At 48.9% G+C, this 19,209-nt stretch overlaps 2 protein-coding genes across 4 annotated transcripts in view; one reads left to right on the plus strand and one right to left on the minus strand.

Annotated features, from left to right (window-relative positions):
- Positions 1–596: 596 nt before the first annotated feature.
- tmem235 (transmembrane protein 235) overlaps positions 597–19,209 on the plus strand; it is a 28,768-nt gene continuing 10,155 nt past the window's right edge. Inside the window, exon 1 of the mRNA XM_033044267.1 lies at positions 597–852. Coding sequence (XP_032900158.1) covers positions 672–852 — 181 coding nt within the window. The 5' untranslated portion in view covers positions 597–671. The remainder of the gene's footprint in view (positions 853–19,209) is intronic.
- LOC116987934 (probable low-specificity L-threonine aldolase 2) overlaps positions 17,247–19,209 on the minus strand; it is a 72,076-nt gene continuing 70,113 nt past the window's right edge. For all 3 annotated transcript variants that reach the window (XM_033044266.1, XM_033044261.1, XM_033044264.1), the window contains one exon: positions 17,247–17,283. The gene's annotated coding sequence lies outside the window, so the exon portion shown is untranslated. The remainder of the gene's footprint in view (positions 17,284–19,209) is intronic.

A 19,209-nucleotide genomic window follows, 5' to 3' on the forward strand; every position in this document is an offset into this window, starting at 1 on the left:
AACACCGAGAAGGGGACGGAGGAGCACCATCACAGACTGGGAAACGTTTTTTTATATTTTATTAACGTTGCAATTAAGCACTAAGCTGAGACGTCAGCAGCCGCAGCTTCAAACATAGTGATCATCATTGAAACCCTAAGAGGGCAAGAGCTGAAAGGGGAAGAGTTGTACCGAGGCTGGAGATCCTGGGCTGCTGTTCCAGCCACAGGAAAACCAGCACCAACGAGTGAGCAGATTTATTACAGCAGAGTGTATCCAGGTCGCTAACATCAGGCCGGGGGGCGGGGCGGGGGGGGCGGTTTACCCGCGAGTGAACTAGCTACGGTAGACGAAACTAGCTAAGGGATTTTTTTTTGGTTGGTAGTTTTCATCTGACCAGATCCTCGGGTGCTGACGCCAATAACAAGGAAGAACAACGATGCAGAAGAACCAAACGGCTGCAAATGAAACTCCTGCAGCCCAGATAAAGGATAGTCCAATCGATACATAATCCATTGCTTGCTGCTTCCCGCCCGCCCACCCTCCTCGCCCGTTACACGGTCTGTAAATGGGATTAGGGAGCTGGGTCGTTCTGAGCAGATAGCGGAGTGCAGAGATTGGTTAAATGCACCAGGTGGTGTCTGGCCAGCACATTGATCTCGCCCGACAGAGGCAGGGGGACTTGGGGTAAGATGACTCTCGGAACAGTCTGCGTGACAGCCGGGCTCACGGGACTCTTAAGTTTCGTCTTTCTGACGGTCGCTATCGCCACGGATTACTGGTACATTATCGACGTTTCAGATTCCGGTTATGACTATGGGAAGGGCTGGGAAGATTTAAACTCCCACTCTGGGCTGTGGAGAATTTGCGAAGGTAGGGCGATCTATACTTCTGCAGCGATTGCGGGCGAAACCAGGAGTTATTGCTATGTTATTTGTATTGATGTTTATTTTAAACGATATAACTGCCGAGGATTTGCTCGGGGGTCAGTTCTTTTCACAATTGCCTCTAATGACATAGATACAATTTGCTGCATCTGAAGAAGGGTCTCGACCCGAAACGTTGCCCATTCCTTCTCTCCAGTGATGCTGCCTGTCCCGCTGAGTTACTCCAGCATTCTGTGTCTATCTTCGGTTTAAACCAGCATCTGCAGTTCCTTCCTACACATTTCGTTTGCTACATTGTTTCTCAGTCTTTGAATGTGTATTGGAGGCACAAGTGGCCGACTAGGAAAAGGGGAGATGCAGCGAGACCTGGGTGTCATGGTACACCAGTCATTGAAAGTAGGCATGCAGGTGCAGCAGGCAGTGAAGAAAGCGAATGGTATGTTAGCTTTCATAGCAAAAGGATTTGAGTATAGGAGCAGGGAGGTTCTACTGCAGTTGTACAGGGTCTTGGTGAGACCACACCTGGAGTATTGCGTACAGTTTTGGTCTCCAAATCTGAGGAAGGACATTATTGCCATAGAGGGAGTGCAGAGAAGGTTCACCAGACTGATTCCTGGGATGTCAGGACTGTCTTATGAAGAAAGACTGGATAGACTTGGTTTATACTCTCTAGAATTTAGGAGATTGAGAGGGGATCTTATAGAAACTTATAAAATTCTTAAGGGGTTGGACAGGCTAGATGCAGGAAGATTGCTCCCGATGTTGGGGAAGTCCAGGACAAGGGGTCACAGCTTAAGGATAAGGGGGAAATCCTTTAAAACCGAGATGAGAAGAACTTTTTTCACACAGAGAGTGGTGAATCTCTGGAACTCTCTGCCACAGAGGGTAGTCGAGGCCAGTTCATTGGCTATATTTAAGAGGGAGTTAGATGTGGCCCTTGTGGCTAAGGGGATCAGAGGGTATGGAGAGAAGGCAGGTACGGGATACTGAGTTGGATGAACAGCCATGATCATATTGAATGGCGGTGCAGGCTCGAAGGGCCGAATGGCCTACTCCTGCACCTAATTTCTATGTTTCTATGTAAGTAACTGCAGATGCTGGAATCTAGCGCGCTGGAGTAACTCCGCAGGCCAGACGCCATGTCTGGATTAAGGTGTATTGTTGTCGGAGATGGTATTTTCTTGATCAACTCTAATGGAATGATTGGAGATACAAGAGACTGCAGATCTCCTGCTGGAAGATCTCAGCCGGTCGGGCAGCATCTGCGGAGGGACAATAAATCAGACCATGTTTCCTGTTGATGAGTGCTGGGGGAGGGGAAGGTGTCAAAGTTTGTCTGAAATTGGAGAATACATTGGGTCATAAGCTACTCAAAGATAGACACAAAATGCTGGAGTAACTCAGCGGGACAGGCAGCATCTCTGGAAAAAAGGAATAGGTGACGTTTCGGGTCAAGACACTTCTTCAGACTCCTTTTTCTCCAGAGATGCTGCCTGTCTCGCTGAGTTACCCCAGCATTTTGTGTCTATCTTCCTATCTTCGGTGTAAATCAGCATCTGCAGTTTCTTCCTATACAAATGCTGTTCTTACCTCGTTTTAAGAGTCAGCGGTCACTTTGTTTAAGTGTTCAGTGAAGTGCTTGCCTCGTCTACCGATGTAGGAGGTCTACAACATGAACGTTGAATTTGCCAATTTTAGATAAAACCTTCATTTCCTTCCCATCTATCCTGCTCTGCCCCTCTCCCACCTGCTCATTGCATTCCTCTCTACTCCAGTTCCCACTTTCCACTTTCTCTCCCCACCGCATTCCCTTCCACCCATCACCCCTCCTCTGGTTCTGCATTTCACTCTGCACTTTCCTTTCTTACCCAGTTCCACCATTTGCACTATTTTGTCTTCCCCACTTATCACCCCGAACCCTGCTCACCCTCTCCACCCACCTGACTCCTCTGACAATCAAATCATCTCCTCACCCGGATCCACCTATCACTCACTAGTTCTTGCCCCACCCTTGCCTCTTTCCACCAGCTATCTCTCCTCTACTTAATCTGTCCAAAGGGTCGCAATCCTATCTATTTCCCTCAGCAGATGCTGCCTTACACGCTGAGTTCCTCCAGTAGTGCTTTTGTTGCTAATGGAATTATTGTTTAGGTATTCAAGAGTTATTTGTAAGCATGTTCACACATGGGAATTCTAATTTCCTCAACACTGCAATCACTCACGTTTACGAGTCACAGCCATCAAATCCCCCAAAGATATTGAAATATAAATGTGAAATCATTTCGAAGTGAATATTCCACCAAGATCACATCTCTCATTGGGCGGCACGGTGGTGCAGCGGTGGAGTGGCTGCCTTAAAACGCCAGAGACCAGGGTGCGATCCTGACTACGGGTGCTGTCTATACGGATCCTGAGACCGTATGGGTTTTCTCCGGGTTCTCCGGTTTCCTCCCACACTCCAAAGACGTAGGTTAATTGGCTTCGGTAAAAATTATAAATTGTCTCTAGTGCGCAGGATTCTACCAAATTCCAGATTATGAACAGCTATTCCATTGAATCTCACTTCACAGGATAGGCTACTGTCCAGGGATTGCTGGTCGGCACAGACTCGGTGGGCCGAAGGGCCTGTTTCAGCGCTGCTTCTCTAAACTAAAATAAACAAACTAAATAATAAGTGTGTAGGATAGTGCTAGTGTACGGGGTGATCATAATACCTCTGATTTATTAACGGGCTGTGAGAGAGGGAAAGTTTGCTCTCTCCGTCATATTGAGAAGCCGTGCGGTTCTGTGGCGAGGTGCCGGGTTATGAGCTGCTGCTGGGTCGCTTCCGGACGCCGTTGCGACAGCGCGCTTCGGCCCAGAGGTATTGACTCGCGGCTCGGGCGAGGAGAGAGGCAAGCGGTTGTCGAGCGCGCAGAGAGGGACATCTGCTGGACTCCAATTAATACCCCACTCCATTGATTGTGATGGATTATTGGTCGATCCAGGTCCACAAACCAGTTAAAAGCATCTCAGGCAGTGGACAGTTAGTTCCACAAAGGAACAGCAGATGTGAAATCTCAGTGAGTCATTTTAGGCAGCGGATGGAAACAGACACGGAGTACGGTGCTGTGTTGATAATGGTGCCTGTTGAAAATGAGCCTTCAGCACGCAAGTCTGGGATCGATGTGTAATTGCTCCAGTTGAACCACGCACACTGCTCCTAAATTGGAAACGTGCAGGTTTAGCACTGAAGGGTTTGATGTCAGGCAGGTTCCATACATGGCCCCAGGTAGCCAATTCCATTGAATATGGGCGACACGGTGGCGCAGCGGTAGAGCTATTGCCTGACAGCGCCAGAGACCCTGGTTTGATCCTGACTACGGGTGCTGCCTGTACAGAGTTTGTACGTTCTCCCTGTGATCCACGTACAGGTTTGTAGGTTAATTGGCTTGGTATAAATGTAAATTGTGCCCAGTGTATGTAGGACTGTGTTAGTGTGCGGGGACCGTTGGGCCGCAGGGCCTGTTTCCGCGCTGTTAAAACAGGCCCTAAACTAAACGTTGAGTGTGTCAGTTGAAAGACAATGCTTCAGGGTATCAGGATAGATCGAGGGAGAGAGCTCAGAGAGGGCTCAGAAGGTTCTTGGGCTTCTGCATGAGAAAGAGCAGAGATGGCCATGAAGGTCCCGCAATGATTCAGAGATACTTTATTGTCACACCTACCTAGTTGCAGTGAGATTCTTTGTTTTTGCATACAACCAGGTAAAATCACACAACAGACCTCACCTGGTCAGTACACAAAGACGACAAAGTTACAAAATGTTCATCAGTCTTGCTTTCTCGCAGCAGGTGAACCAGGCCTGCCGTTGCATGTAGCAGCAGGTGCCCCCTCCCCGTCTCCCCCCCCCCTTCATTCTCCACACCAACCAGCGATCCCCGTACACCAGCACCATCCTACGCACTGGGGACATTTTCACCGAAGCCAATGAACCTACAGACCTGCACGTCTTTGGAGTGTGGGAGGAAACCGGAGCACCCGGAGAAAACCTGCGCGGTCACGGGGAGAACGTACAAACTCCGTACAGACAGCACCCGCAGTCGGGATCGAGCTTGGGTCTCCGACACTGTAGAGCAGCAACTCTACCACTACACCACCATGCCGCACCCCACCCATCCCCAAAGGATTTTCATTTATTTCAGCAAAAATTGATTAAGTGGACATCTTGAACAGTTAAATTATCCATTGGATAAGCAGAAGAGCCAGAAATAGTTTGTTGAGGGAATTCCAAAAGATCCGTAATGTGCTGGCTCTAATTGACTAGCTGCAGGCTACAATCCACAGTCTAATTGTATGTTCCAGTATGTGTTCCAGAGGGCTACACCAGTTCTCCACAGGCCTGGTTCTCTAAACGACTGAGCTCAGCTGGATAGAGTTTGTTTCAAGTCCCTCAAGGTTTACACCAGGTGGATCCAGACTGTCTCGTATAGTACTATTGATTTGAATGAGTTCACGAGCCTTCATTGAAAATGTAAGTGAAACTAACTATTAAAAAAAATCACGTTATGTGACATTAATGTGATTAAATTAACTTAAATGTGGAGGAAGGAACTGCAGATGCTGGTTTAAACCAAAGATAGTCACAAAAAGCTGGAATAACTCAGCGGGTCAGGCAGCAAAAAGAATAGATGATGCTTCGGGTCGAGACCTTTCTTCAGCCAGAGGGGTTAATATTGTTTAAACAAATTTGTTTATCAAATTTGTCACAAAAGTATTTTTGTTCAAAATGATTTGAAATGTTTTTATGACTTTTTACGTGTGCATGATTATTGGATCAATTTAGGGACATTTGAACAATGTGTTCTGACAGCGTAAGTGGAACATTTGGAATAGCAGGGCGGCAGAAGGTAAGTGTAAACACTGGATCGTGAGACGATCGAACGCAATCTGGTCCATTTTAAAACAATTGTGAGCTTAGTTTAGTTTTGAGATTCAGCGCCCACTATCCTACACGCACTAGAGACCATTTACTCTTACACTAAGCCGGTGTGGGAGGAAACCGAAGATCTCGGAGAAAACCCACGCCGTCACGGGGAGAACGTACAGACTCAGTACAGACGGACCCTGTAGTTGGGATCGAACCCGGGTCTTCGGCGCTGCAGGGTAGCGACTCTAACGTTGCGCCACTGTGACCCGCCATTCCATTCCCTGCTCTTCAGACTGCCCAAAGTGAAGAGGGCACCACCACATGAAGATTGCCCACCAGCCTGATTCAGAAATATATTCCCATTCCTTCGCTGTCAAAATGCTTACCTTTGTGTTTCAAGAAAGCAGCTCACAGAAAAAATAGTTTCCTGCAAATAAAAAAGAGGGTCGTCACAGTGGCGCAGCGGTAGAGTTGCTGCCTTACAGGGCCAGAGACCCGGGTTCGAACCTGACTACGGGTGCTGTCTGTATGTTCTCCCTGTGACCGCGTGGGGTTTCTCCTGGTGCTTCGATTTCCTCCCACATTCGAGAAGACATGCAGGTTTGTAGGTTAATTGGCTTCTGTCACTAAAATTTGTCCTTAGTGTGTGGGATAGAACTAGTGTACGGGTGATTGTTGGTTGGCACAGACTCGGTGGGACCAAAGGCCCTGTTTCCACGCTGTATCTCTAAGCTAAACGAAAATCAACTCCACCTTCTCCAGGATGGACAATTAATTGCTGGCTCAGCCACCGAAACCCACACCCCTTTAATGAATGACAACTGCAATGTTAAATAATTTCTGGGCCAAAAATACACACACATTTCATAGGAAAATCTGAATTTTAGCATGAACTCCAGCTCTTTTACAAATATCTGGTTAGATTCTGTTTCTGAAACTTCATCCCAGGCTATCACCTTCAGATGTGACTGCTTCAACAGGCTCTTGGTCAGGTCTTGGCCCAGAAGAATTATAATTCAAAGAAAAGTGCCCTAAGCAAAGCCAAATCCAATTTATTTTAGGTAGATATAAAAAATGATATTCACCCTCATTTTGGGTGTGTTGTCAACAATATGTGAGTTGAGTTTAGTTTATTGTCACGTGTACTGAGGTATAGTGAAAAGCTTTTTGTTGCGTGCCAACCAGTCAACAGAAAGACAATACATGATTAATACATGATCTGGTCTTGCAATACGGTCTGAAGATGGGTCCTAACCCAAATCGTCACCTATTCAGATTAGGGGAAGTTTCTTCCCAGCTGTTATCAGGCAACTAAGCCATCCTACCACAATTAGAGAGTAGTCCTGAGCTACTGTATAGCTCATGATTTTAATAATTTCTTGATTCCAGTGATTTAGATTATTCTTTAAAATTGTTTTATCAATTGCATTCATCAATGTGCCCGTATGGCCAAAATTACATGATGGATTATTGCGACTGTGATATAATAATGATATTAGGGCAGCTGGCGTCCGTTGCTGGGTTGTGTGTGCATGGCTTAATATGTTTTGTTGCAACTTTTAACCGCAAGCAGTTAGAGAGCAGAATCCAGACACAAATTGCGACTATGGTTTATTTGGCTGGAAACACAAGAGACTGCAGTTGCTGGGGATCTGGAGCAACATAAAGCAGATGGTTTGTTCCCTTATTTCACTGAGGGCGAGTAGTATTGTGCCAGTGATATCCACACGCTTTATACATTCCATCGTTGAATTGAACGACTTAAAGATACAGCACGGAAGCTGGCCCTTCGGCCCACCGAGTCCATGCCGACCATCGATCACATGTTCACACTAGTTCTATGTTATTCCCCTTCCACAGCCACTCCCCACACATAGCGGACAATTTTACAGAGGTCCAATTAACCTACAAACCCGCACGTCTTTGGGATGTGGGAGGAGGCCGGAGGAAACCCACGCGGTCAACACAGTGAGAACATGCAAACTCCACACGGACAGCACCCACGTTCAGGAAGGAATCCGGGTCTCTGGCGCTGTGAGCTAGCAGCTCTACCGGGTGCGCCACTGCGCGGTTGAATCTTTGCTTGTCTGCGACGTGGTGCGATGTTGCAATGGTTGTTGCTATCCGGGCTTGTCATGCGAATGCAGCTGTGCAGGGCGATCATTGAACATGATGAGAAGCAGCGTGTAATATCGATCTGGCATCGGCTGCGATCTTATTGAATTACTGAGCAGGCACGAGGAGTTGGATGGCTACCTCCTGCTTCCCTGCCCACACTGAGGGGATGGAAGTTGAGCAGTGACGGAGTTTGTACGTTTTCCCCACTGCCCGCGCCGTGGGTTTTTCTCCGGGTGCTCCTGTTTCCTCCCACACTCCAAAGCTGTACAGGTTTGTCCCTCGTGTGCATAGGGGAGTGGTAGCATGCGGGGTCAATAGGCCGAAGGACCTGTCTCCGTGCTATATCTCTGAACTAAACACCCAGCTTCTCCACCTAATTCTCTTATCACTCACTTACACCAGGGGCAAGTTATAGAAGGCAATAAACCAACCCATGGGTGCATCTGAGGTAGACAAAAATGCTGGAGAAACTCAGCGGGTGAGGCAGCATCTATGGACAGAAGGAATAGGCGTCGTTAACGTCGCCTATTCCTTCTCTCCATAGATGCTGCCTCACCCACTGAGTTTCTCCAGCATTTTCGTCTACCTTCAATTTTTCCAGCATCTGCAGTTCTTTCTTAAACAATGTGTGCATCTGTGGACTTTCCTCCTGCCCTACACGCAGATTTTTTCCCTTCCTCTAACTCTGCCCTTGGAAACTCCAAATTCAGTCGCTCCATCATCGACAATAATGGTGCACAAATAATGCCTACAAGTCTACATAGTTCCGGGCCTGCTTGGAAGTTGGATGTTTAATGGCCCTGGTAGACACAAAATGCTGAACTAACTCAGCGGGACAGGCAGCATCTCTGGAGAGAAAGAATGGGTGACGTTTTGGGTCGAGACCCTTCTTCAGACTGATTTAATGGCCTGATGGTTGCGAGGAAGAAGCTGCTCCTGAACCTGGACATTACAGTTTTCAGGGTGGTGTACTTGCTTCCCGAGCAGGGCAGGAGTTGCTCCCGTGCTATGTCTCCACTATCCACATCTTTTCAGACATCAAGGCCCTTGGCCCTGGAATTCCCTTCTAATCCTCTCCACCTCCAGACCTCCCTAAAGGCACTCTTCAAAACCTACGTCTTTGACCGGTCAATCCTCCTGCCGTCTTCACCCGAATCTCCTTATGCCCCTGTCCCACTGAACGGAAATCTCTGGAGACTTTGCGCACCACCCAAGGTTTCCGTGCGGTCCCCGGAGGTTGCAGGTGGTTGCCGTAGGTTGCAGGTAGCGGAAGCGGGTGGGGAGACTGACAAAAACCTCCGGGAACCGCACGGAAACCTTGGGTGGGGCGCAAAGTCTCCAGAGGTTTCCGTTCAGGTTTCCTAAGTGGGACAGGGGCATTACTTGACTTGCTCTCAGTCTCACTCGGCAATGCTCCAGTGAAGTGCCTTGCCTCTAATGAAGATATAATGTAAGTGCATGTTGCACATAGTTGCAACAGTGAGTCCCAAATGCAACCTTTTCACTGCTGAATCATAGGAAGACGGGGAGTTGAAGTGCAAAGAAATACAGGCCTTAATCTTTGTTTTAGTGCAGTGGACAGAAGATAATACAGATCACTGCTGGGATAACAGACTGGTGAACATGTGAAATGAAGCCTTATATCGGAGACATAACGTATTTATGGGAGCAATGCTCACGAGCGGCACTCTGGGTTACCAATTTAATTACTTCAAGGATCGTTTTAATCACATCCTCTTGCAGAAATGAGAGAAATCTAAGTCTGTGACTAGTGACTACTTTTCTTGAATTACGTAGCTGATTGGTAGAATTAAGTGTGACTTTTTATGTGGCACTCAAAACATCTCAATAATATACTTGCTGTTGATTTAATATAGTTTTGTGTCGAGTTTTGCCTTTTAGCTAAAGGGCACAAGAAACAGCATTGATTTTAAAGTTATAATGCTGGATTGTGTTGTCTTTCATTGCCCATTTAAACATACTCCCACCACAAAATGTGTTTGCAATAAAATTCTTTTGATTTAATGTGGAAATTTGCGTGTTTTATTTCTGCGTTCATCACTGAAAGTCTATTGACTAAAGAGTCTCTGTCACTGCCCTGTAAGTAATCAATACTGCTTCTTTACGTCACTAATAGCACTGATAAACCAGGAACCCCCCCCCCCCCCCTACTCAATGACGCAGCTGGTAGAGCCGCTGTCTGTCAGTGCCAGAGACCCAGGTTCGATCCTGACCTCGGGTGCTGTCTGTGTGGAGTTTGCACGTGCTCCCCGTGACCACATGGGTTTCCTTTGGGAACCCCAAAGCCCTTTAGGTGTGTACGTCTATTGGCCCTCTGTAAAATTTCCCCTAGGGTGCAGGGAGTGGATGCGAAAGTTGGATCACATCGAACTAGCGTGGTCAGGTGATCGATGGTCGGCGTGGACTTGGTGGGTCGCCAACTGTTTCTGAACCTGGTGGTGGGGGGTGGGGGTCTTCAGGCTTCTGGACCTCCTACCCAGCGGTAGCAAGGGGAACAGGGCATGGGTTCCACCTTTTAGATACGGCACCTTGTGTAGATGCCTTAGATGGTGGAGAAACATAGAAAATAGGTGCAGGAGGAGGCCATTCGAGACATTAGAGCCAGCACTGCCATTCAATAGGATCATGGCTGATCGTCCAAAAATTAGTACCCCGTTCCTGCTTTTTCCCCATATCCCTTGATTCCTTTAGCCCTAAGAGCCACATCTAACTCTCTCTTGAAAACATCCAGTGAATTAGCCTCCACTACCTTCTGTGGCAGAGAATTCCACAGATTCACAACTCTCTGGGTGAAAATGTTTTTCCTCACCTCAGTCCTAAATGGCCTCCCCCCTTATTCTTAAACTGTGACCCCAGGTTCTGGACTCCCACAACATGGGGAACATTTTTCTTCATCTAGCCTGTCCAATCCCTTAAGAATTTTATATGTTTCTATATTCGATAAGTGTGCCCGCAGGCGTTTTATAAATGAAAGTGTTTCCTATTTAGATCCGATGTCTAGGTTGGAGCCAAGAGTCCAATTGGTTCATTCCTATTCCCTCGTGCAGCGACTTGATTTATCTGAAAGGCTTGCTTGGCCGTCTCAGAGGGCAGTTATGAGTAGACTTATATTGAATTGAGACTCATTTTCAGATCAAAATATATTCTTCCTTCAATAAAAGGCATCAGCGAACCGGTGGGAGTTTTTAACACTTAACAGCGGTTTCCTCAAAGGAGCCTGGAAACGTTGTACCTCATCAACACAGTCGTGATCTGAATTAAAGAGAACTTGGGAAGAAGGATGTCAGAGACAGCGATTCAAGGAACTGAGTTCGACATTTTGAAGTCAAGACTGCAGCTGAAACGCTCAATCATTCAAAACTCTGCCTGCCTTTAGACTTTACGTTAGACTTTAAAGATACAGCATGGAAACAGGCCCTTTGGCCCATCGAGTTTACGCCGGCCAGCGATCACCTGTACATTCGTTCGATCCTACACAATAGGGACAATTTACAGAAGATAATTAATCTACAAACCTGCACATCTTTGGTGTAAGGAAGGAAACTGGGGCACCTATGAAAAACCCACGTGGTCACAGGGAGAACGTGCAAACTCCACACAGGCAGCACCCATAGTCAGGATCGAACCTGGGTCTCTGGCGCTATGAGGCAGCAACTCTACCGCACTGTCCTCTCAGGTATTCAGTGCGGCACAGTGGTGCAGCGGGTAGAGCTGCTGCCTCACCACAGCAAAGACCCGAGTTCAATCCTAACTTAGTGTCACAGGGTCTGAGTCATATAGTGTGGAAACAGGCCCTTCAACCTAACTTGCCCACTGCGCCCAACATGTCCCATCTACACTAGTCCCACCTGCCTGCATTTGGCCCATATCGCTGGAAACCTGAGCTATCCATGTACCTGTCTAAATGTTTCTTAAACGTTGTGATAAAGTACCTGCAATAGTTATTGCAATAGTACCTGACTTCGGGTGCTGTCTATGTGGAGTTTGCACCCAGACAGTTGTGAATCTGTGGAATTCTCTGCCTCAGAAGGCAGTGGAGGCCAATTCTCTGGATGCTTTCAAGAAAGAGTTAGATGGAACTTAAAGATAACGGAGTCAGGGGATATGGTGAGAAGGCAGGAACAGGGTACTGAATGTGGATGATTAGCCATGATCACAGTGAATGGCGGTGCTGGCACGAAGGGCCGAATGGCCTACTCCTGCACCTATTGTCTATTCTCCCTGTGACTGTACGGATTTCTTCTGGGTGATCCCGTTTCCTCCCACATCTCATTCCCTGGTCAAAGCTCCGATGGCGATCGTCCTGCAAGGCTCCTTCCCCATTCCGTCAACGGCTTTCATTTATCACAGGAACACATTGGACCCGATCTCTTTACTCATCCCTTTTGTGCCAGACTCCCACTTCACCAACGTCACTCACGAGTGTAGATCCGTGTGTCTCGGTAATTGAGTTTGATTGTTGGCTCCGAAGATTCTGTACATCCTGTCCCTGTGAACAATGGTGGCCACACATTTTGTCCGACCTTTCTTTTAAATAGCCCCAGAATAATCAATTGGCCACGTCTGCAGCTTCGAGCAAAGAAAGGTATTCATTTAATCCATCGTTTCACAGGGTCGCCTCCATAGCCAGGGCTAAAACTCAGGATGGACATTAGCAAGCAGCGCTGAACCCACTTTGAAGGGAATGTGGCTTCACTTTCCGGAAGTGGCGGCGCTGTTGAACGGCTGCGGCTCGCCTGCAGTCCGTCTGTCTTTACTTTTTGTTGTTGTTTTTTTTGTCTTGTTTAGTTACATTTTTGGTTATTAGGTTGTGTTATGTGGGGGGGGCTGAAACATGGTTTTCTGTCTCTCCCTTCGGGGGAACGCGACTCTTCTGTCGTATCCCCCCTTCTCTGCCTCTGTCTGCGCTGAGGCCTAATGGTGGAGCTGACGGCCTCCAACTGCGACCGACCTCGAGGCTCCGGAGGCAGAGCCAGCCAACTGGCTGGCCGAATTTGGAGCTGTGGCGGCGTTCCAGGCGGCCCGGCGCGGGGCTGAGACGGCGTTCCGGTGAGGGCGGCCCAGCGCGGGGCTGAGACGGCGTTCCGGTGAGGGCGGCCCGGCGCGGGGCTGAGACGGCGTTCCGGTGAGGGCGGCCCGGCGCGGGGCTGAGACGGCGTTCCGGTGAGGGCGGCCTGGCGCGGGGCTGAGACGGCGCTCCGGTGAGGGCGGCCCGGCGCGGGGCTGAGACGGCGTTCCGGTGAGGGCGGCTCGGCGCGGGGCTGAGACGGCGTTCCGGTGAGGGCGGCCCGGCGCGGGGCTGAGACGGCGCTCCGGTGAGGGCGGCCTGGCGCGGGGCTGAGACGGCGCTCCGGTGAGGGCGGCCCGGCGCGGGGCTGAGACGGCGTTCCGGTGAGGGCGGCCTGGCGCGAGGCTGAGACGGCGCTCCGGTGAGGGCGGCCCGGCGCGGGGCTGAGACGGCGCTCCGGTGAGGGCGGCCTGGCGCGGGGCTGAGACGGCGCTCCGGTGAGGGCGGCCCGGCGCGGGGCTGAGACGGCGTTCCGGTGAGGGCGGCCTGGCGCGAGGCTGAGACGGCGCTCCGGTGAGGGCGGCCCGGCGCGGGGCTGAGACGGTGCTCCAGTGGCAGCTGCACGACTCGGAGCTGGGACGGTGCTCCGGTGGCTGAGGCGGCGGCGGCGACCTGAATCCGGGGCTCGGCCGCGGGCCAGTGGACGACGTCGTCGGGAGCTCGCAGGTCACAGGCTGGTGCCTGTTTTCCGGAGCTCCCGCGGCAACAGCTGCGTCCGCTGGACTGGACGGCGGCATGTTCGACAACCCCGGGCCGCGGAGCTTGAACCGGCCCGTTTGCGGAGCTCGGTTGAGCCGCGGGACTTGACTACCATCACCCGGTGGGGTATCGCCTCAGCGCAGAGGGAGAATGAGGAGGGAAGAGACAGTGACTTTAAGACTTTTGCCTCCATCACAGTGAGGAGGTGCCTGGTGAACTCACTGTGGTGGATGTTAATTTGTGTTTATTGTGTGTTTTGTTGTTTATTATTATATTTATGGCTGCAGGCAACGACATTTCGTTCAGACCGAAAGGTCTGAATGACAAATAAAGGATCTAATCTAATCTAATCTAATCTAATCTAATTCACTGTATTCTTGAACGAGCAAAAGAAACCGAGGTCTGGTGGGTAAAGGGGCAGTATGGGGAGAGGGGGACAGATATCCCATGGCTGTGTGGACAGTGGGGGGGGGGGGGGGGGGGGGGGGGCAGATGAGTGTGAGTGGAGGGACAAAAACCTTGTAGGTGTGGGGTCACTGTGGGGGGGAGGGGGAGGATGGAGCGCTTGTGAGTGTAGGAGCGGTGCGGGGAGAGTGGCCCGTGGCTGTGGGGACAGTGAGGGGGTCAAGACATCATTCTCTTGGGCTGTATGAGGTACAGACACTCCCCCCCCCCCCCCCCCCACTCACGCGATAAGCGACTTACATGAACTCGCACTTACGTGAACAATTCTTTACTCGGTCCCTGGTGCAACCAAGGCAGTGCGCAGTTTCCACAACACTTGGACGATCACTCGCGTTTACATCGGAGATAGGCCGGCAATGGTGGCGGTGCTTACCCAGAAGCCTGTGCGCCGCAGCAAGTGCCCTGGACACAACAGGATGCCACTGAGAAAGTTAATGCTCTCAATGAGTGGGGCACAAAGTGCTGGAGTAACTCCGCGGGTCAGGCAGCGTCGCTGGAGAACGGGGAGATATGATGTTGTGGGTCGTGACCCTTCTTTAGACTCAGTCAGTTATTTTAGACAGGGGGTGGCGAAGTTAATACCGATTTTGTGTAAAATCTGACTCGGGTACGGGTTAACGGGACGTATCTCCCGGTGGCTCAGCACTTCAACTCCCCCTCCCATTCCCAATCTGACCTTTCTGTCCTGGGCCTCATCCAGCGCAAATTGGAGGAACAGCACCTCATATTTCGCTTGGGTAGTTTACACCCCAGAGGTATGAACATTGACTTCTCTAATTTCAAATAGTCCTTGCTTTCTCTCTTCATCCCCTTCCCCTTCCCAGCTCTCCCACAAGCCTACCTTCTTCCCCCCACACACACATCAGTCAAAGAAGGGTCTTGACCCGAAACGTTGCCTATTCCTTCTCTCCATAGATGCTGCCTTTTTAGGACGGGCACCTACGAATGTCGAACCGGATGGCATCACCCTGCTGCAGACTTCTGCTGCCTCAAACGCAAGAAGATGAAGCAGAACCTCCAGCATTTTTGTCTACGTTTGTAACCTTTACATAAGTCAGGGAGTGGATGTACAGTGATGCCAACTTCAAAGCGAAACAAGATTTATGGGCTTCAGCTGTATTTGGAGTATTGTGTGCAGATCTGGTCGCCCCATTACAGGAAGGGCCTGGAAGCTTTGGAGAGGGTGCAGAGGTGGTTCATCTAGTGGGAGAGTCTAGACAGTGGAGTTTAGTAGAATGAGGAGGGACCGCATTGAAACATACAGAATAGTGAAAGGCTTGGATAGAGTGGATGTGGAGAGGAAGTTTCCACTAGTGGGAAAGGTCACAGCCTCAGAATTAAAGGACGTTCCCACAGGAAGGAGATGAGGAGGAATTTCTTTAGTCAGAGGGTGGTGAGTCTGTGGAATTCTTTGCTACAGAAGGCTGTGGAGGCCAAGTCAATGGATATTTTTAAGGCAGAGGCAGATACATTTTTGATTAGTACAGGTGTCAGAGGACATAGGGAGAAGGCAGGAGGATGGGGTTAGGATGGAGAGATAGATCAGCCATGTTTGAATGATGGAGTAGACTTGATGGGCCGAATGGCCTAATTCTACTCCTATCACTTATGACCTTATGAATGATGTCTGGAGTAGGAAGTGGCCAATTTGGAAATTCCAAGCCGCTGAGAGTGTTCTTCCGTTCCGACGTCGGAGTTCCGATCATCCCGGTGAGAGGATCTGAACATCGGGCCGCCGTAGCAGCGACAGCGGAGGGCGCAAAGGCCCCACCCACGGGTGAACAATGAGGAAGATGACTGAACTTTATTGCCTTCCCTCACAGTGGGAACCGTTGATTCTGCTGTGTGGGCAATGTTTATGTTAAACTCTATTGTGTATCATGTTCTTTTTATTTGTATGGTAACTCAAATCTCATTGTACTAATTGGTGCATGTGACAAGAAATGTAACTTGGAACTTGAACTTGGTTTAGGGAGAGGTTGGACAGACTTGGATGGTCAGACCAAAGATAACAAACTGCTGGAGTAACTCAGTGGGACAGGCAGCATCTCTGGAGAGAAGGATTGAGCTAAGAATTGGACTTGGCATTATGTTCGGCACTGACCTTGTGGGCCGAAGGGCCTGTTCTCATGCTGTACTGTCCAATGCTGCTTGTCCCCCAGTTGCCCTGAGCTTGTGTGTTCTCCTGATCAAGGTGATGAGTGAATTACTGACGATATCCGGGACTTTCTTCTCGATTCCCCTCGAATTCAACTCAATTATTTCAAGAAATTGTCAGACAAAAATGTATGAGGTCACCGGCAATTTTCAATAGGACAAGATGTACAAAATCCTCAAAACGTCTGAATTCAAAGTGGTTTTGATCAGTGTCTGGTATTGTGAGTTTTTGTAAAAGGATGGATACATTTTGGTCTTTGATAAAAATGCATCTGCTTGTATAAGACATGAATCCCGAATGGAAATAGCACTGACTGCAATAACATCTGTAGGTCAGATCAAATGATTCATTAATTTGTGTTGTTTTTATGATCTCGCGCGATGACTTCAGCACAGTGTATATGTATAACTGTTCATTGCCTCCATGGTCTGTAAAGCTATTTGGTTGGGCATTGAAACAGATGAGGAATGAGCAGTTGTCTTTATGTAAGGGCGGTACAGTGGCCCAGCTGGTGGAGTTGCTGCTCGATCCTGACTTCATGGTGCCATCTGTAGGGAGTTTGCACGATCTCCCCGTGAACGCGTGCGATTCCTCCCCGTCCCCCGCTTTCCCCCCACACTCTAAAGGCTTGCGGGTTGGTAGGTTAATTGGCCTCTGTAAATTGCCCCTGGAGTGTAGGGAGTGGATGAGAAAGTGGGACAAACGTGGAACTAGTGATCGATTGTCGGCGTGGATTTGGTGGGCCGAAGGGTCTGTTTCCACGCTGTGTCTCTAAACTAAACTAAACTAAACATTCAGAGGTAGACAAAAAATGCTGGAGAAACTCAGCGGGTGCGGCAGCATCTATGGAGCGAAGGAAATAGGCAACGTTTCGTCCCGAAACGTTGCCTATTTCCTTCGCTCCATAGATGCTGCCGCACCCGCTGAGTTTCTCCAGCATTTTTGTCTACCTTCGATTTTCCAGCATCTGCAGTTCCTTCTTAAACATTCATGGGGGTCAATGAGTTTCCTGGAGGTTTATTGTGATTACATTTTGCATGCCTCCATTTATTTCCATAGTGGATTTGCCTGAAGGTGGAATACAGTAGGGGATTTTTTTCCTGCTAAGATTTATGAGGCAGAGCATTATAAACAAATTTTGAACAAGACAGCTGACCCGGTAGCATTTAACCCACAATTAATCACCCACGGATACTGACTGTGTGTGTGCAATTTATCCAATGTGACAACTGACTCTCTTTTGACTGCCTCTGTGTTTTCTGTGAATATCACTCGTAGAGAATAAAAACTCATATCAGGAAAGATTGAAAAGACTAGGCTTGTATTCTCTGGAGTTTAGAACGATGAGGGGTGGATCTTATAGAAACGTATAAAATTATAAAAGGACTGGACAAGCTAGATGCAGGAAAAATGATCCCAATGTTGGGCAAGTCCAGAACCAGGGGCCACACAGTCTTAGAATAAAAGGGGAGGCCATTTAAGACTGAGGCGCGAAAAACCTTTATCACCCAGAGAGTTGTGGAATTTGTGGAATTCCCTGCCACAGAGGGCAGTGGAGGCCAAATCACTGGATGGATTTAAGAGAGAGTTAAATAGAGCTCTAGGGGCTAGTGGAATCAGGGGATATGGGGAGAAGGCAGGCACGGGTTATTGATTGGGGATGATCAGCCATGATCACAGTGAATGGCGGTGCTGGCTCGAAGGGCCGAATGGCCTCCTCTGCGCCTATTTTCTATGTCTAGACCATGCATGCTCCCCTTCCGCAACATTCCAGCACTCACACGTTCCCCCAACGCAACCAGTTTGTCTTTTTTGGAAACTTTAATCATGAATAACCCGGGGTGAGAGGGGGCAGGGGGTGTGGCACTCGGCAGCTTGAGAGCCCATTGTGATTGGTGCACTGGGGGATGGGGGAGGGGAAGGGTAGAAGAGGGAGGGGGGGTTGGAGTGCTGGAGTGCCCCTTCCTCCCAGAGTGGCCCGTCCTGCCTTGCGAGTGTATTGTGATGACACTCGGATTTCTTTTTCAAAAATGTGTGAGTTTGAAGAAATCGGGCTGTTTTTAAATTTCAACGATTAAAAACTTTGGAAATATAGGTGGAAATGCGACGGGAAGATGTTTATCGCCACCACGGGAAAAATGTGAGTAGGATGTGTGAAAACGGGAAGGCTGTGGACTAGCGTTTGGAAGAAGTTAGGAATTAACCAGATTGACACAGACACATCGTGGGCACAAACAAGACAAAGACTTTTAGTTATATAGAGATGATGCTAAACATGCAATAGATTCTATTGAATAGAGGGTACTGACACACTGAACAGAATGTACGGGACCAGTCTGAAGAAGGGTCTCGACCCGAAATGTCCCCCATTCCTTCTCTCCAGAGATGCTGCCTGTCCCACTGAGTTACTCCAGGTTTTTGTGTCTATCACTGACAATGTTTAGTTTAGTTTATTGTCACGTGTACTGAGGTATGGTGAAAACCTCTTGTTGCGTGCTAACCAGTTAGCGGAAAGACAATACATTATTACAACTGGGCCGTCCACAGAGCGCAGATATATGATAAAGGGAATAATGTTTAGTGCGAGATTAAGTCCTATTAAAGATAGTCCCAGGGTCTCCAATTAGGTGGATAGTAGTTCAGCACTGCTTTCGAGTTGTTGGTAGGATGGTTCAGTGGTCTGATAACAGCTGGGAAGAAACTGCCCCTGAATCTGGAGGTTTGTGTTTTCACACATTTGCCTGATGGGAGAGGGGAGGAGAGGGTGTGACCGGGGTGAGACTGGTCCGTGATTATGCTGCTGACCTTGCTCCATTCTACTGCCCTCTCCCCGCAACCGCTGACACCCGTACAAATCCAGTTGTGCAATATAAAGGCTTGTGATAATGTGTATTGAATATTAGTTGTA

This window comes from Amblyraja radiata, chromosome 26 (genome assembly GCF_010909765.2).
Source record: "Amblyraja radiata isolate CabotCenter1 chromosome 26, sAmbRad1.1.pri, whole genome shotgun sequence".
Taxonomy (NCBI): domain Eukaryota; kingdom Metazoa; phylum Chordata; class Chondrichthyes; order Rajiformes; family Rajidae; genus Amblyraja; species Amblyraja radiata.